Source organism: Nilaparvata lugens, chromosome 1, assembly GCF_014356525.2.
Source record: "Nilaparvata lugens isolate BPH chromosome 1, ASM1435652v1, whole genome shotgun sequence".
Classification (NCBI taxonomy): domain Eukaryota; kingdom Metazoa; phylum Arthropoda; class Insecta; order Hemiptera; family Delphacidae; genus Nilaparvata; species Nilaparvata lugens.
In genome coordinates this window covers 34,477,659-34,497,178 of record NC_052504.1, presented here as the reverse complement: position 1 = coordinate 34,497,178, position 19,520 = coordinate 34,477,659, and the positions used below count along the sequence as shown (strand labels likewise).

General features: G+C 34.7%; 1 protein-coding gene across 2 annotated transcripts in view; it reads right to left on the bottom strand.

The window, feature by feature from the left end:
• Positions 1-7,922: 7,922 nt before the first annotated feature.
• The window catches only part of LOC111048265 (piwi-like protein Ago3), a 64,134-nt gene continuing 52,536 nt past the window's right edge, over positions 7,923-19,520 (bottom strand). For both annotated transcript variants that reach the window (XM_022334137.2, XM_039426805.1), the window contains exons 15-18: positions 15,016-15,204; positions 14,035-14,139; positions 12,805-12,945; positions 7,923-9,269 (exon numbers count right to left, since the gene is read on the bottom strand). In XM_022334137.2, the coding sequence (XP_022189829.2) occupies positions 9,183-9,269; positions 12,805-12,945; positions 14,035-14,139; positions 15,016-15,204 (522 nt within the window). In that variant the 3' untranslated portion in view covers positions 7,923-9,182. The remainder of the gene's footprint in view (positions 9,270-12,804; positions 12,946-14,034; positions 14,140-15,015; positions 15,205-19,520) is intronic.

The following is a 19,520-nucleotide window of genomic DNA, read 5'->3' as shown; positions in this document are numbered from 1 at the left end:
AATATGCCAGTACCCCTCAATTACTCAACTTCATTCAGCTCACATCTCGAAAGCTTCATGATACAGCTTCTATCTCGTGGCGTACATCAATAAGGCAGATGTACGAAATACCACGACCACCTCAAACCCACAAGCCACTCCCATTTCAACAATGGTGGCCTGATTGACAGTTAGCAGTTGGGCTGTAAAGGTGCCAGCAGCTGATTGTCAGTCAGCCACTGTTCACAGTACTAAATTCCCTAGGAGAGAACCCTTCTCCATTACCACTTCTCCCAAAAAAGTAGACTTGGCAAAAAAATCATACATACATATATATATATATTTTTACTTTAAAAATTTTGAAAATTAAATGGAAATTGAACTAGAATTAGAATATCAAATATTAATGAATATTAGAAAAAGAAAAATCAGAGAATAATAAATAAATAAAGATAAAATTGCCAAGCTCTACTGAAGGTCTTATATATCAGGAACCCCCAACTTCAGCACTGTTATTAGTCTGAGCAGTCATAGAGCTCCATAGCTCAAGACACTGCCGAGTTAGGGTGCAATGACTCACCCTAACATGTTCCACCAGTAGCGTAGCGTAGGACATAAGACATAAATAGATTGAAAACACTTAAAAACTTACATTATAAACGGAAATTTTCGGGAACTGAGTTCCCTTTCTCAACCGAGCAGAGAGTGGTACAGTTTTAAGTCCAACGGTCACGACCACAGAGCACGGAGAGTCAATTGTAGCAGTAGAGACCACAGATTACGCGGTACGGACGGATGGAGAAAAAAGGGTACAGATTCAGGGGGTATTTAGGGGGCGGTTACAAACGGGAGATTTAAGATTTGAGTGGGTTATGAATAAGGAAAGGTGTAGCTTATAGCCCAATCAATGAAGGTCCAAAAAAGCAATTTTGATCCGAAAATTAAATAAAAGCTGAATTTCTCACCATCGATAGAACCCTCCCAGAGGATCATTCCCCCAAAAGTCCCAAGAAATCCCCCTGGAGCTTTCCCCCCCAGCCCACTAAAACATGAAAAATGCAGGTAATCACGGAAAATCAAATATCTCTGTAACCATTGATCGGGAAGAGTTCTATCATATGTCATTCGATTCTTTATATAATGGACTACAATATTAGTACTATTCATTTTTTCAATAAAGCTAACAGTTTTCTTGATAAAATAATATAAATGTAAAAATTTAAGAGGGTTGCGATTTTATTTTTTTTTGTAATCTCCGATTAGCTCCGAAGCAAGTGATTTGAAAGAAGAATGTGCCTTATAATTAATGTAGCCACTTACATTGCAAATCCACTAATGTATATTGTTACTTATTTGCGATTTGATTTGACGCCGTGGAAGGGGAAATAGCCGACGCGGTACAGCGCGGCTGACTCTCTTCTCCAAAGTAAACAGTAAACAGGAAATCAATTATCTCTGTAACTATTAATCGGGAAAAGATCTATCATATGTCATTCGATTCGTTACATTATCGACTACAATATTAGTCGTATTCATTATCTCAATAAAACAAACAGTTTCCTTGATAAAATAATATTTATGATAAAATTTAGGGGTTTTTCAATTTGATATTTTTGTTTTCTCCGATTAACTTTGAAGCAAATGATTTTAAAGAAAAATGAGCCAAATCATTAATGTCGTCAATTTCATTGCAAATCCATTGATGTGTATTGTTATGTATTTGCGATTCGATTTGACGCTGTGGAAGGGGAAGCAGCCGACGTGGCACGGCACGGCTTACTCTCTTCATCATAGTAAACAGTAATTTACCTAGTAGGCCTACTGCTTTCTAAGTTGCATCTTACACTATGGCGCTCGAAACAGTCAATTTCGTCTATTTCTTGACATGCGCTGAAACTAAATTTTCACTTTTCAATTCTCTAAATTCTAAATATTATAATTTTCGAGATTCAACCTAGTTGATTACAGCAATTCAGCTGTCATTGCAGGAAATCAATATTTTCTACGTGAATTAATTATTATAATGCCACTATTACAATACAGTCATCATTATTGATGTCTATATTTTGATTGAAATGTGATAATTAACTCATCATTTCGTTGTTATGTGCTTAATCATGCATTCTATGACAGACAAAGATATTGTTTGCAACCGATAAGATATTCATACTATTACATAATATGATAAATGGCTTATATATGCGATAAAGCATGTAAGGCCCATGTATGATAAAGCATATATATGTGTGTATGATCATCAATCTATGTTACAATTCATCATAAGTTGTATGTCATCATGTAAGTCAAAAACAGAGATAAATTATAGATTACAATAGTGTTAACAGTGGCAATTTCCTGAAAAATCATAGCGTGCAGTGTTTGCTGTTTTTCACAGTTAATATTCTCCAAGCCAAGTTGATAATATACCAACAGTTAAGACAAGATATATATGACGGCTGAGGCATAAAACTTATACAGTGGGCTTGTTGAGTTGAAACTTTCTATGATTCTCTCTGTAAAAGTAGCTCATCTTCCATTCTTACTAGTTGAATCTACATATCTAAACAGTCCAATATGAAAATTCAGTATATTCTGAAGATGAAAGCCATGCAAACATACAAATTAAGGAAGAGTAAGCATTTATACGAAGTAGAAAAATCATGAAAGTGTTTTACATTCTACTCTCGTAATCACAAGTTGAACAAGTAGGATAAAAAATTGAACATTCAATTTTTTTAAAACTAAATGTACAGTCCATTGGAGATGGAAAATTCGTGAAGAATCATGAACCAAGTACAAAGTAGCCTACCATATTGGATGAATTGAAAGATGATTCTAGCCCAGTCAATAAAGGTTTTTTCGATCCGAAAATTAAATAAAAGCTGAATCTCTCACCATCAATGGAACCCTCCCAGAGGGTCATTCTCTCAAAAGTCCCAAGAAATCCCCTTGGAGCTTTCCCCCCTAGCCCCCCTCAAAGTTGAAAAATGCAGGGGAGGGAGGGTTTCTGGGAGGGTTCTATCGATGGTGAGAGATTCAGCTTTTATTTAATTTTCGGATCGAAGAAACCTTTATTGACTGGGCTATTATGAATTGATAGAAGAGAGGAGATTTAAAATTAGAAATCGAAAAAGAATTAGACTAAAATTGGAGAAAGGAATTGTAGAATGAAATTTAGTTTTTATTGAAAATTTAATATATATTTGCTGTACCCTGGGTTTGAATATAATATTTATCTTCAAACCTGAAGGCATTGCTTGTGAGCATCAGTTTGGCAAGGTTTACTAGCATTGCTCACAAGCAATGCCTTCAGGTTTGAAGATAAATATTATCTTCAAACCCAGGGTACAGCCATGGGCACCATCCTATGCAAACCTATTCATGGGCCTCCTTGAACAGGATTTCCTTTCCAAACAAACCATTTCCCCCCTGATATGGCTCCGTTTCATTGACGACTTATTCCTCATATGGCCTCATGGACATGATACCCTCTCCCACTTCCTCAATCAACTCAACTCCAACTACTCTGTCTCCTTCACCTGGAATGTTTCTGAATCCTCCATCAACTTCCTAGATGTCAATGTAATCCTTTCCAACTCTAATACCTTATCCACCAATACTTTCACCAAATCCACCCACACTCAACAGTTCCTACACTATAAGAGTTGCCATCCCTACCACATCAAAAGATCCCTCCTTCAATCAACGTGACATACATATATAAATATATAATTTACATATGTAAATAATGTGATATCATTTGATGCTAGCTTTAAACGTTTCTCCTGTGGAGAAAAAATGATGAATTTAGTAGACTGTGTAGTGGATCCTAGACATTTAGATTCAAATCTACATGACAATTGATTCCCCGTTTTATCCAGGATATTTGTGGTTTCTTAAAATTTCGATTTATTGACCGAGCGAAGTGAGGTCTAAGATTCAAGTCGACGGTTTTGCATTTCTCTTTATGTTTAGTATATGTTCCGCAATTACGGCGAAACGCAGCAATAAATTACCATGAAATTTGACAGGTATATTTCTTTTTAAATTGTGCCTCGACGTATATACAAGGTTTTTGGAAATTTTGCGCTTTAAGGTTAATACAATAGGAAAAGGAGTCTCCTTCGAACGCCATTATTACAGTAAACAAAGATCTGGTGTGGCGCACTCACATAACTTTCCTTGCCGTTATGAAAATTGATCACCTGACGCTAGTGTTCACGCGCATCTCAAGTCTACAATTCAAAGTTCTGCCAGCTGGTGACAGGACAATAACGCTGGAGACACACGAAGTCTGCTATCTCTTAAAATATTGAATGATTTAATAGAATCATCAGTTGCCAACAGTTTGCAATTGAATAATCACATTTTCTCGAATTTCGAGCTTATTTCCAATTTTAGGTGAAAATGTTACTGAATCAACTTAATGTTACTTCGAACGCCTACAGCTTAATGTACGGGAGAGATATTAGGACACGCCTAGGACTGCTGAGGCCACTGTCTAATACAAGAGCAGGAGCACATGAAGGAACTAGAAGAGCCAGGCGAGAGTTTTGGGTGGGAGACAAAGTACAGGCACGAATTCATTAGAATCCACGACTGAAGTGGAGCTTTGGAGAAATAATTGCAAGAGAAAGTGAACTTTTATATAAAGTGAAAATGGAGAATAATCATTAAGTTGGTTGCCCATAGCAACCATAAAGTGTAACCATGTGACATTTCTCCCCACTCAAATTGCACACTTGAGGAGTTGGTCAATATGTCTTCTCCATATTCAACCATCCTCCATTTTCACTTTATATAAAAGTTCACTTTCTCTTGCAATTATTTCTCCAAAGCTCCACTTCAGTCGTGGATTCGAATAAATTCGTGCCTGTACTTTGTCTCCCACCCTAAACTCTCGCCTGGCTTTTCTAGTTCCTTCGTGTGCTCCTGCTCTTTGTATTTGATTTTTATGCTCAATCTTTTCCACTCTTTCAAATCTTTCCACTCTTTTGATTTTTTTTTGTTTAAATTGTATCTGAAGCCTGATAATTGGGAATCTAAAATCACACTTTGCATTGATGGGGCGGAGCTCCTGAAATTTTTACAGATATGGGACTTGTGGCAGTGTTGATAGAGCTTATCAATGACTATTCTAGGTATAAATTTGATCAAAATCGTTGGAGCCGTTTTCGAGAAAATCGCGAAGAACCCTGTTTTTGACAACATTCTTGTCATTTTAGCCGCCATCTTGAATTGCATTTGATCGAAATTGTTCGTGTCGGATCCTTATAGGGGAAGGACCTTAAGTTCCAAATTTCATGTCATTCCGTTAATTGGGAGATGAGATATCGTGTACACAGACGCACATACACACAAACATACAGACCAATACCCAAAAACCACTTTTTTGGACTCAGACCTTGAAACGTATAGAAATTTAGAAATTGGGGTACCTTAATTTTTTTCGGAAAGCAATACTTTCCTTACCTATGGTAATAGGGCAAGGAAAGTAAAATCACAATAGAATCATTCATCATAAATCAGCTGTCGAGTGGATGCAATAACGCATGCCATTAATATCTCAATGTAACTTAGTAAAAAAATCAGCTGTCCTGTTGACTATTCATTGCATGCAATGACGCATGCGACCTTTCGACCTTTCTCTGCTTTCAACTCGGGCTGACCTGTTGCCAGTGTGTTAAAGGAGATTAGCTTTTGATGTTAGCATATTTTTGATACACTAACCCCAACAGCCATTAGCCGTTTTCACACCGACATCTTGCCGACACGACATACATACAGGATTTACTCTTATGGACAGTATGAGACGAGTCTGTGTTTTATAACTGCGCGAGGTCTACTGTTCACAGAACTACTAGTCCAGGATTAAAATGTCGTTTTACCAAAATCATCAAATATTTTATAATTCAATACAATGATACATGTACAAATGTAAAGCTGACTAGCACCGATAATAACTCGATACGGGATCGTATCGAAATAACTCGATACGGGATCGTATCGAAATAACTCGATAATAATTATTTTTCGCCACACTGCACAGAAAGCAACTGTTTTCCAGTCCCTACGTAGATCTGAAAGACATTGTTTGCAGACGACTCTCGTCTGACGTAAGAAAAGGCCGGAAAGAGTACCCTTTCCGGCCGCTCAGTTCCCCCCCCCCCTCATAAAACATTCTTATTCAATTTATTATTCTTATATAGCTGAAGCCAAAAAGTTAGGCGGCTTTGTGGGTTACATGGTGTAACCTTCTCACAGCTGATGCAATGCATCTATTTATTGTCTCTTTTGATTTAAAAATCATCACCTAAACCAAGCTAGATGACAACTCTACTTGACAACATCAGCTGTTGGAACGCACAAGAGACCCACGAAACCGCCTAACTTTTTGGCGTCAGCTATACCTGTAGTGTGGCGAAAAATATCGTACGCGACTCTCTCAGAAAGGTGTTTACGGTATTCAGATAACATATTTCCGGAATCGGCAAGCCTCGCCCGGGAAACTATCCTCATACCGTATACACTAACTTTTTGTGCTTGTAGCGTAATATACTATTTCAAGTGGGTATTGGTTGCTATGAAAATATCTGGATGTTTATCAAATAAATTCATAATAATTAATTATTATTCAAGATAGTTATTCGAGCTATCAAGTCTTTTCGGTTTTTCGGTAAGAATGGAGTGTGGAAAGTGAATAACTGTGATAATTGTGTTTTAATAATGGAGTGTATAGTGAGTAATGTGTAATATTTTTCAACCATGAGAATGAATAAGGTATTTTCTTCATTTTTAAAACTTTGAACTAGAAAGGATTTTTTTGTAACATTTAATTTAATTAGAAGAACAATCAGTTGACATTTTTGGAAGTAGAAACTTATTTTTCGATAAAGTGCAAACTTGCAAAAGCATTGGATTGGGTTCCAAAGACTTCATTACAGTAGACTACAGTACAGTAAAGACAACATTACAGTCTGGAGTCTAGGTGTATTTCTACATTACAGACACTCAACTGAACAAAAAATCCATATTTCAACCTTTGGCTAGGAATTTGAAATACGGCGCCTATTTCGGACGTATTTTTGGTATAATTCAAAAACTGTTCCTTAGTACACGTCCAAGGCATCAACTGACCATTTTTACCAAATTTGAAAAACCGTTTTGGCCATGTAGTTTTTAAGAAGCGGTGATGAATAAGTCAGTGGTAGGCTATTTGGCTTTTATATATTCCATTTCATATTGATTATTCTTTTGGGTTGAAGGTCTAATATATACTTTTAGATATATTGGAATAGTTATCTTGGAGTTAGGTAGAAATATATTACATTTACATAGAACTCAATTTATTTATTCAAGTTATCTTCATAATTCTATCTAATTCTAATAGGTTACCAGCCCATCCCTATCTTATATGATAAACCTTTAATCATAATCATATACCTACATGATTAAAAAACAGCAGACATTCAATTTACTAGAACAAATAATGGAATGCCTACATTAGCTAACTTGTCTCTACGACACTGTACTTGCTTCTGTGAGACAGCTTGTCTGAGTGAGAACTTGCTTCTGTGAGACTGCCATTTATAGCGCTACTAGTTTGGATGAAGACTTGTCTCTATGAAAGTGCTTGTCTCTGTGGAAACTAGTTCCTGTGAGACTGTCATTTATAGAAGTACTTTTTCCTATGAAACTTGTCTCTGTGACACTAATATCGTTCAAAAACACTACTTGTCTCTGTGAAAGATCCCCCTCAATATAATATGACTATTTGTATTGTCATTTCTACTAAACGTTGTTATTTCATAATAGCAATAATAGTAATTTGAAAATGTGGACTTGAATTTATCAGATTCAAGTTCAGTTCACTCTTGGCTACACATCATTATTGAAATGATCATCATGCATGGAAGAGGACAGAATTGATTCAAGAATGACCCTCATGATAAAATACAAATTTATTTCAAAATATAAATACATAATATGCAATCCCTCATGGAAATAGTGTTGAATCGTTGAATCACATCAGGAGAAAGAAACTTATTGGTATCAAAAAAGTACTCGTGTAATTCACATTGGAGCAAATAATATTCCTGGATCCATAGGTCCCAACGTGGTGCTGATTAATGAATCAAATTATGCTTGTTGTGCAACCAAATGCAATTCAAATTATTGAAATAACTTACGATCATTCGTGAGAATTATGGACAATATAAGATACAAATTAATCTAATATGTAATCTAAAACTAGTTTCTCAAAAATCTGATTAACAAACGCGATTTGAATTAAAATGGCTAGCGGTGATATTTTTCAAATGATTTTTTATTCACTGCATTAAATACTGAAAACCAAAATCAGCATAATTTTAAATTCATATTGTCTTTCAATATTTAGATACATACTGATAGATCAGTACTGTATATCATACATACTGATACGTTCTCCTTTGATAGAAATAAATCCAAAAATTAAGGAGTAAGTACAGTTTTTACAGTACTATAAAAAGCAATACTTTTGTCTTGTATTGTAACAAATAGAAAAACATTAATCGATTTGCTCTAAAACAAAGAGGAAAACAAATGTAAAATATAGTTCTTCATGAATATCGATCAGCATCAAATCTGTTGAATCATGAAATCTAATGATATTTTTCGTCATAGAACACAAAATGAAAATAAATCAACTAATAAATATTAGAATACAAGCTTAATTAGGTGTGATACTTCTTAGTTTTGTAATTTTTAAATGAAAAGAGTATACTTCAACAAAACTCAAATATCAAAGTGCTTTCGTTTTTTAATCAGGGCCCCATTATATATAATATGGTTACCAACTTTTATCAAATATTTTATTCCCTATTATACCCCTTTTAAGGGGGTAAAACAAATATTTGATTACTATAAACGATCTATGCATGATCATACATACCACTCAAATGGGGCCCTTAAGGATGATATTCAGGGCATGAATAATCCATCATTTACATTATACATTTTTTTTGTCATGAAACATTATGAATACATTAAAGTTAGCACATTTCAACATACATAAACATAAGACAAATATTACATAATTATCAACTTGGTAATGCAAAATTAAGAAGTAAGTTGAACAATGATCTCCATTGTACTAAAATAAAACTATATGCGATTAAAATTAACTTCGAGATCCAGAAATTGATGGGGATTACCGTTAGGGTTCAGAGGAAGTAGAGAGTGTCGTTGAGTGCGGCGCTCGGCTTTTTCCTCACAACCTGGCCGACCAAGTATGCCAGCTTGTGTGCATACTGAAAACAACAATCAACACATGCTATCAATACACACAATGGATTTTGAACTCTCAATTTGAAGCTCAGTTTTTGCAGGCCGGACACAGCAATGTCTCCCGGCTACATAAGCCAAACAAGTTATTGACTCTTAAAAAAGAAGTTATTAATTTTTGTATTGGCCTGAGTGCATATGCATACATACTGGGTGTTTCAGAAGTAGTGTCGAACATTTTAGGGTATTGTTCCTGGATGATAGGAGACTACAAATAATGAAATATTTGAAGTGTCCAAAACTCAGCGATTATTCTTATAGCTGCCATTTTTTTTCACTTAGGAATTTTTATCTTAAGAACGAAATGTTGTATTGATCTGAAATTTGGGATGAATATTTCAGCTATAAAGACTCAACTTTAAAAAATAAAATGAAAAATTTTCGATGTACATATTAGAAATGGCGGTCATTTAAAATTTTTGATGGCAAATTTCACGAAAACCGTTCACTAAGCAAATTTACAAGAGACAAGAAAGTTAGAAAATTTTATCAAGATTTCATGGATATTTTCTTTATTAAGATTGGTCAAAGAATAACAGAGAAATTAGATCTTTTCGTACTGCATGATATTTAATGACATGGCAATGAAGGTAAGAAAACATGACCACTTTTCACCATTTAAACATCAATATTAAATTTTTAGCCCACTTCTCTTCTCTCTGTACACATCGGCAATAGAAACTTACTTTAGAGATAAAGGAATGCATGGATTACACATTGATAGAGACAACGATGTACTAATGTTACAATATGCAGACGACATAGTCATCTTGGCGGATAGCATTTCTGATGTGAGAAATAAGCTCAAATGTCTTTATCAGTACAGCTTAGAAATAGGACTCAAGGTCAATGCAGCTAAGACCAAAGTTTTGCCATTCCATAAGGGTCGATTGAGCAATAGCCATAGAGATTTCGTGATTGGTGAGGAAAAAATAGAAATTTGTAAAAATTATAATTATTTAGGAGTAATATTCCAATCCTCAGGTATACAGAGATGTGCAAACGCTCAATTAATAGAGGTAAAATTGAATCAATATTGGCTGTCAACATTTTATCCAAGGTGAGGTCTGAGAAATGGGAGGGGAAAATGAAATTATTAGATATGGTTATCATACCATCGAGTTTTTACGGGTGTGAAGTGTGGGGTTTCGGTTGTGAGCAAGCTGTGGAAGCTGTTCAGTTGTTCTTTTTGAAGCGCTTGCTCTTGCTGGTGCGTACGACGCCGAGTTGGTGTGTTAGATTGGAGGCGAATAGACCAAGGCTCAAATTTCATATCCTCAAAAGATGTCTATCTTGGCTGATAAGAATTGCGAACATGCCAGAGTCCAGATACCCTTTCATTTGTTATCGCCTACTGTTGAAAACCAACTTCAGTTCTAATTGGTTATCTATTGTTCAGAGAGAGATGGATTTGTTGGAGTTTCAAAATTTAAGGAACGATATTGAATTTGATGCTATTGAACTATATAATAGTAGAGAGAGAATTCTTGAAAGATATGTAATGAAAATAATGGATGAGGATAGATACTTGGCTCAGAATTCGCAAAGTTCTCCTTTTTATAAATTGTTTAATCCTGAATATCAACTAGGAGAACAGCTAACGTATGATCTGCCAATTAAAATGATTCGTTGTATGACACAGTACAGAGTATCAAACACGAGTACATTCTTACACATAAACGGTCAGAGATATCAGCTTGACGGAGAGAAAATTGCCCTGCCTGTGATTTAGATTTCGAATCGTTAATACATTTTCTATTGATCTGTCCGGAATATGAAAATATTAGATTGCAGTATATTTTACCTTATGTAAATAATGTAGTTCAAAATGTAGACAAATTGATGGTACTGTTATCTAACTTTAATGATGAGAAAATCAAACAGGTATATCAGTATACTGTGAAAGCACTTATCAAGAGAGAAAATATGGTGTCGACCACCGATAGATAAGCATGATAATTACGATAGTTATCAGTCACTGCCAGCCTTAAGATATTATAGGTTAGATGTAAAGAGGTATTCATGTTTTCAATCTTTGTTATTTACTTACTTTTCTGTACTTGGTTGGTGGCATTATGATTGGTTTATCATGTTATAATACTGATGTAAAAAAAATATTTATATATACAAAAATTATCTATATTCATGTGTAAATGACTCAACTCATTTGTATGGCAATAATTGTCGAAACAAATAAAATGATTTATTATTATTATTATTAAATTTTTAATTCCAATTAATTGTATGTAAGACTAGCCGTCAGGCTCGCTTCGCTCGCCATATCCGTCTAGCCAGGGGGCTCCGCCCCCTGGACCCCCGACTGGATCGGCCAAGAATGAAATCAGCAGGCTCGCTTCGCTCGCCTGCATTTTTCATTTGAGCATTTCTATCATATGTTAGTCGGGGGCCAGACTAAACATCTGGCTAAACGGATATGGCGAGCGAAGCGAGCCTGACGGCTAGTAATATAATATTCCCAGGATTGAAGTAGCAGTGCCCAATCAATTTTTCCGCGATAAATGCATTTAAATCTTCAATTTGATGCCAATATAACAAAGTCAACTCAACTTAATGCCAACCTGACAAAATTATTAATTTAGTTACCAGTTAACAACTGTTTCTAAGAGGTACTCTATCTAGATTATAGTTCTATAGTAACATATGATATGGAAATTTCAATTATAATTAAGAGATTGGGAGAAGAAGAATATACATGCTAAAAGACGAACTTTAAACCCTCAAAAACAACCCTTAGAGTTAAAATATTGCCAAAAGATTTCTTAGTGCGCCTCTAAAGGGCCAACTGAACATACCTACCAAATTTGAACGTTTTTGGTCCGGTAGATTTTTAGTACTGCGAGTGAGTGAGTGAGTGAGTGAGTGAGTGAGTGAGTCAGTCAGTGAGTGAGTGCCATTTCGCTTTTATATATAATATATAGATATATAGATGAAGCTTTGAAGCTCTGTATCCAATGGCTCCATAATGCCATACAGCTGATTTTACAATGTTTTTCAGATGATCTTATTTGTCTTGTGCATTCTTGCAGTACGAAAAGGATTAATTTTCTCTGTTATTCTTTGACCAATCTTAATAAAGAAGGTATCCTTGAAATCTTGATAAAATTTTCTAAATTTTTTGTTTCTTGTAAATTTTCCAAGTGAACGGTTTTCGTGAAATTGCCATCAAAAATTTTAAATGACCGCCATTTTAAATATGTACACGGAAAATTTTTCAATTTATTTTTTAAAGTTGAGTCTTTATAGCATAATACGACTGGAGATCAGCATATTCTGCACAGAGAATGTTACACCGGACAAGGATAATCAAGTAATTTGCGCTGCCGTCTGTATACCGATTGGGGCTAACAACTTCTGGCAACAAAACAAAGTTTTCCTTCATTAGAAATGATTACCACACACTTAAAATAGAGTAATAGGACTAAAACATCACTGTAGTAATGAATGATGATCAAATAACTGAGTACTATTATTGAAAATCACCTGCGTGGGTGCTGGAACTCGCACTGTTCCCGGCCAATTGTAATACAAGTGGCACATCTTGTAAGCCAGTCTCTGCATCATATCCGGCTTCCAATTCAAAGTGTCGTAGATTACGAGGTAGTGAGTAGGAGCTACAGTGCCCTGCAATCGAGAAAAAGCAATTATGAAGGCTGTAAGTGACTGCACAAAAAAGGCTGAAGTTCTGTCACTGATGCCATGTAACAAAATAGAGGAGATAGTGATAGAACAAGAATGGTTCTAAGTACATTTCCAGTTTTTCTTTACCAATACAACATGAATTTAAAGTTTAAAGATGAAATAAAATTTTTAAGATGAATTGAAACAATTTTCAAGGATAATGAATGAATTTTACACCCAAATAATTTAATCAATAGGATGGAAAGTGCAATAGGAATGGTAAGTGCAAGAACAGTTGAATAAGCTTGAAATGGCAGCGGCCTTTATTTGGTGACCGAGTTTTTTCTTGTGACTGAACCAGCATCTACAACTTTACTACAAGTGAATTCTTGATTCTTTCTAAAATCTTATTAGAGACAATAAATAACGTGTCATCGCTAATTGTACTTACCAGTTGTATTATCTTATACCTGACATTTTTTACAAACTAATATCAATTCTAAAGAGAACAGTTACGAAGAGGAAATACTTTATACTGTTTATATAAATAATTAAATATTAACTTAAATCTACGACATATCCCAGAAAACTATCTAGAAAAAGTCCATAAACAAAATCTACAACAAATCATTGGCAATGGTAATTGATTGGTAACTAACAAATTCATCATCGGTAATGGAGAAATTACGAAGAGTCTTTCAAAAAGGACGCATCTCAAGATTTGAGGAAATCTTTATAAATAATATTTTCCCTCTTTAAGAACCGGTATTGTTGAACTATCGCAGCCTACACCCACTATTGTAATATACATGATGAGACATGTTCTAGTCTCTATATAGTGTTATCCAAAGTTGATTTTTGAATGTAGTTGTTGAGTTATTGCGCACTTAATAGTTATAGTTATAATTTCTGAGCTCTTGATTACATTTTGACACCTTAATATTGTGTATTTCACTTTCTCAACGTACAGTATACTGTTGAGTTCTATTGCGTACTCTATCATACTCGGATGTGCGTCTGCTTTGAAACACTTGGTATATCTTGCATACTAAAATTGAAACTAATGAAATGAAATGTGAGGGCGATTCTCACCTGGGTAACATGTTGAGAAACAATGAAAAAATCGTAGTAATATCTACGAGTAATGGTGTGATCCATTACGGTGCCAGGAAGTGGGTTTTCTTCTTCACGTCGGCCCTGTAACAATACATGAGAATAGCAATCTAAGAAGAACTACCAATATTTGAATGAGCTTCAATTGAAATTATTTCTGGGTTCGTTAAGGCTAAAAATAAACTTTCTACTTGTGATATTTTTCCAAGATTTTCGATTTGTACATCATCAACCTATCAAAATGAAAAAGTTTTCTCAGGAAAAATTTTTTCTCCGATTATTACTTTTTGAGTTATGAGCGCCTGAAGTTTGAATGTCTGGGACAGAACATTTCAAATTTGGTAAGAGATAAATCCATGAGATTTAGTGAATAGATTCTTCATGGCATTTTTGATCTAATAAAACAAAAATTTTCTAGAAATATCAATATTTCAGAAAGTTATTCAATTTCCCAAAAATAACCCAACAAAAAGTTATTTTTGGTAAATTGAATAACTTTCTCAAAAATTGATATTTTCAGAATTTTTTTATTTTATTAGATCAACAATACCTTGATGATATACAAATCGAAAAACTTTGAAAAATATCACCAGTAGAAAGTTTATTTCTAGCCTTTGCACAGCCTCAAGGATTTGACGAGGAGGAATTTTATAATTCAAGATAAGAAACATTTGCTGAAAACTCAATAAAAAATATTCTAGTCGTCTTAACAATTTTTAGTGTGAAACTCACCAGTTTTCTCTCGAACCTCTCAATTATTATATAAGTTGTAGCATTTTTATGGACAACATACAATGAAGCGATTGTCCCTCGTCAATAAGTAATAAGATACAATAAATTGAAATGATGAGGATACAAAAAATGTCAATGCTACATTAAAATAATATAATTCATAATAAATGGTCAGATTCACTCGAAACTATCAGCATTGGGTGAATGACTAAAGTTGTATGTACTGACCAGTGTGAAAAGTCTTGTGTTGATTCGCTTTTGTACAATGATGAAAGCGATCTTCGGCTCGTAGCCTTTCTGAATGGAACGCATCACATTCTCCAGCTGCGGCACTTCGTGATCGTGCACTGTCTTCAGCTGCCCATCGCCAACGCCATCTCGGAAAAATACTACTTTCGTAGGAAACTTTCCATTTTCCTGTGTACAAAACACATGAAGAGAGAATAAATTAATTAGTATCAACATTCCAATTCAGGATTTAAAAAACTCAAGGTATTTTTTTTAATTGTAATTGAAATTAACTTGCTAAATAATTGTAATAATAAAATTTAGTCTCTACTGGAAACACTTGAACGCCAGTAATGAGTTCAATTAAAAAGTAAAAAGTAATCATATAGACTATTATTATGTACATGTACAAGAACACAAAATTATTGATCTATTCTCAAAATTTTTTTGAGGCTTAGATAATTAAAGGATTATAATATATAAGACTAAAATGACACATTTGGCAGTTAATCAAATGCATATTTCAATTAATTCAATCCATTTTTTTATTCACAAATCAAAGTTCATTGCAAAGAGAGAATACACGAAAACATAATTGTGAATCTATCTCTCCACTGTGTGTGGGGAAGAGTTCTGAATAATAGCAAGTAATAAATAATAATGATAACAACAAAGAAAATTCCTAGTAACTGAGCAATGTCAAAGAAGAAAGATAATTAGGAAACACTTCACTCATATGGGCTACTTCTTAACAAATTAATAAAAACAATATAAAAATCTTGAAGTACCCTTTATTTTTCAAAAACTTCAAGATTTTTATATTGTTTTTATTAATAATTAGGAAACACTATACATTTTTATGAACAGCTTTAACGATTAAGAAGAAAGTAAAAATAAAGAAAGAAATTAGCAATAAAAGATGAGGGAGGAATAAATCAGCAATACATGCTTCTTATCTACCGTGACCTTCTGAATTCTCTGATAAGTTTCATTCATCACCACGGCAACAAAAAATCAGATTCTCTTTAGAGGTGTCAGTATTGTAATATCTGTTTGTTCATCCCATACCGTTTGTCGGTGTTTGGCATTTTCATTGTTTTTTGCCCGTCAAATTAAATCAACCACACAATGACTAATAGTTAGGAAAAAATATATTAGGAAAATTAAAGAAACCTGATGATTTGAACAATAAGGTCGACACACTGAATAGTAACTTTCAAAAGGAAATAAATGAGATTAAAAATGAAAGTAATCACATGAAGCAGAAAAATTCGAAGAATGTCATGCTTAAAAAGTCAAAAGTTATATCCATTGTTATTGTGTAGTAGCTGATACAGCACTTGGAATAGTATATAAGCTCTAGTAATTAAGATTCTTTGTTTCACTTCTGTATTTTGGGCAGTCACTTTGTTTCTTCAATAAATCTTTTTAAAAAGGATGTCACGTGTTCCGTTTACTTAACTGGCGCCCGAACAAACGGGACCGCAGACGTTTCGGTAAAGTTCAATTAACTTTTTTTTCGCGAACAACTTTCTCGAATCCAAAACGCGAGTGTAACTCCTCATCTGCGGCCTACCCTCATCACTCTGGAACCAAGTGCACAGCCTTCCATCCTGACAGAGAGAAACAACACTTGGCGGCCCCTAACCAACAGTGAACCAAGCGACACGAATTCATCCACGGACGAGGACCAGGACGATCCAAGTACGCTCTCCAAACCAGTTGTGAGTACCAAACAAAAGAACTTCATCAAACCCTCAAAACTTCATTTAGTCTTATCTTAAACTTCAGATATTTCAAAAAAGGCAACAATCACTAAACCTATTCCACATGAACTCTTGAGATACATACCTCATTACGATGGTACTTCTCACAAGTTACATCAATTCATATCTACTTGCGAAGACCTTTCTTTCTATCGGCTAATGTGCTGAAAACATTCAAGAGAAAGAAGCTAATCACTGGATTCTTTTCAAAGCTGCTATGTGCAAACTTGAAGGACCAGCCGAAGCAGTAGCATTCAACAACAGTTGTTCTTCAATAAGAGGCTTGATAAAATCACTGAAACAAAATTTTGCTGATAACAGATCTGTACCTGAACTCATTGCTGAGTTGACTGTGATGAAATCCTATCAAAGGGAACATCCTATTGAATTTTTGAACAGACTTACACATGTAATCACTAAGTATAAGCTAGATGGTGTTACAGGTTTACTATTAGAAAATTTGATTTGTCAAGTGAATGCTACACTTGTAAATACTTTTGTGCATGAAGTTCATCCAACATTAGGGTCACATTTGCAAGTACTACAAGTACAAGACATAGATGATGCTAGGAATAAGTTGATAAACAATTGTAGTATTGTATTACAGCAACTACGCTACAAAACCACTATTGAAACAATTAACAGGGTAGATAGTAGGAAACTTTCCAACACAACAACATTTAGAAATCCTAATTACGAACAAAATTTTCAAAAACAATGGTCACACGACAATTTTTTCGAACAAACACACAGACCCTTCCAAAGTAGACCACAATTTTCACCACACAATGTTCAACAAACTAACTTCCCCCAAAACTTTCAAAAAAATTTTTCAAATCAAAGCTTCCAAAAACAAAACTATCGTCCAAACTTTCAACAACAACGTTTTTCACAACAAAGCTTTCAGCAGCAAAACAGTAATCTCGCACCTAAGTTTACTCGCGTGGTAAGGTTGGTCGCACACAGTGGCCATCCATGCGCATGCGCACTCAAACAACACTACGCACCCAACACAAACATTGACAACTTACACATCACCATATCAAGTCAACTACTTAGAGCAAGAACCACAAGATAGATACAATCAGAACCCGATTGAAGCTACGCTATGTCAAATAAACACTTTGACTGAATCACTCAACAAACTCACCATTTTTTAGGGTCAGGCCCCCAGTTTTCGGAGGACCTCCAAGCGACTCGACTTGAACATCTTAAACAAATCTCTCCCTTACTTTCTCGATCAAAAGAAAAGAAAATGGCTAGTAGACACAGGATCTGCTAAAAACTATATGCATCCATCATTGGTCTCTCCTGAGATCACTCGATACAAGGAAGACTTTATTGTAAAAACTCCTAATGGAGAAAGTAAAGGAAACGAATATATTTTTTTCAACACGGAAAATGTTTTTTCACAACCCCATAGAATAAAGATGTATATATTTGATTTCTCCACCAAGTTTCATTCCAAGTATGTCTTCGACATACTTCTTGGAAATGAAACTTTACGTGCGTTTAAGATGAATGTAAACTTTGCTAATGATAAACTTGAATATAAGGATGGAATAAAGGAATTGTTGTTTTTGCTATATAATAAGAGAGTTACATTACAACCAGGCTACTACTACTGATCTCAATCCCGGTTAAGTCAGCCGCAAATGTAACAACAGGATTAATTAAATAAGTGAATACAGATGTATATACTGTTGACGAAGGTATTGTAGAAATCACTGATAATAAATGTAAATGTGTTGTTTTTTCAAATGAGCTTCTGACAATCTATCCGGAACCCATGGATGTAGAAGATGTAGAAGAAATTATAGAGCCAAAACAATTCACGACCAATTGTCCTGAAAACATGGCAGATATAATTCAAGATATACCAACTCTATTACGAACAAGTCACATGAACGAGGAAGAAAAACTTAAATAATTAGCCTAGTTCAGCAGTTCCCTGAAATAATACAACAAGAAAATGATCCCTTGAGTAGTACAAATTTGCTAAAACATGCAATCAATACGAAAGACGATCTTCCCGTCTACACAAAAAACTATAGATACCCACAGATTTATAGGGAATACATTGAGTTTGAAATCGACAAACTACTAAAAAGTAAAATTATCGAACACTCCAATTCGCCATACAACAGCCCTATTTGGGTGGTTCCCAAAAAACCTGACGCATCAGGCAAGCGGAAAATCCGTATGGTTCTAGATTACCGTAAATTGAATGATAAAACTATTGATGATAAATTCCCCCTACCCAACATTGAAGATCTGTTTGGCAAAATAGGCAGGGCTACATACTTTTCAGCCATTGATCTGGCCTCCGGTTTTCATCAAATCCAAATGGACCCGCAATCCGTACCTAAGACAGCTTTCTCAACAGAGCACGGACATTGCGAGTTTTTACGTATGCCGTTTGGGTTAGAGAATGCACCCCCTACGTTTCAGAGGGCCATGAACATCATTTTTTCAAGAATGATCAATGTACTGGTCTACATGGATGATATAATAATTTTCTCCGATAGCCTTGAGGAACATTTAATTAAAGTATTTGAAATTGGCATTTACGAAACGAAAAAAACACAATTTGAAAATTCAACTCGATAAAACTGAGTTTTTCATACGTGAGTTGTTGTATTTAGGGCACATCATTTCGGAAAAAGGTGTGATGCCTAACCCCTCTAAAGTTGAACCCATAAAAAACTTTCCAATCCCTAAGACCGCCAAAGAAATCAA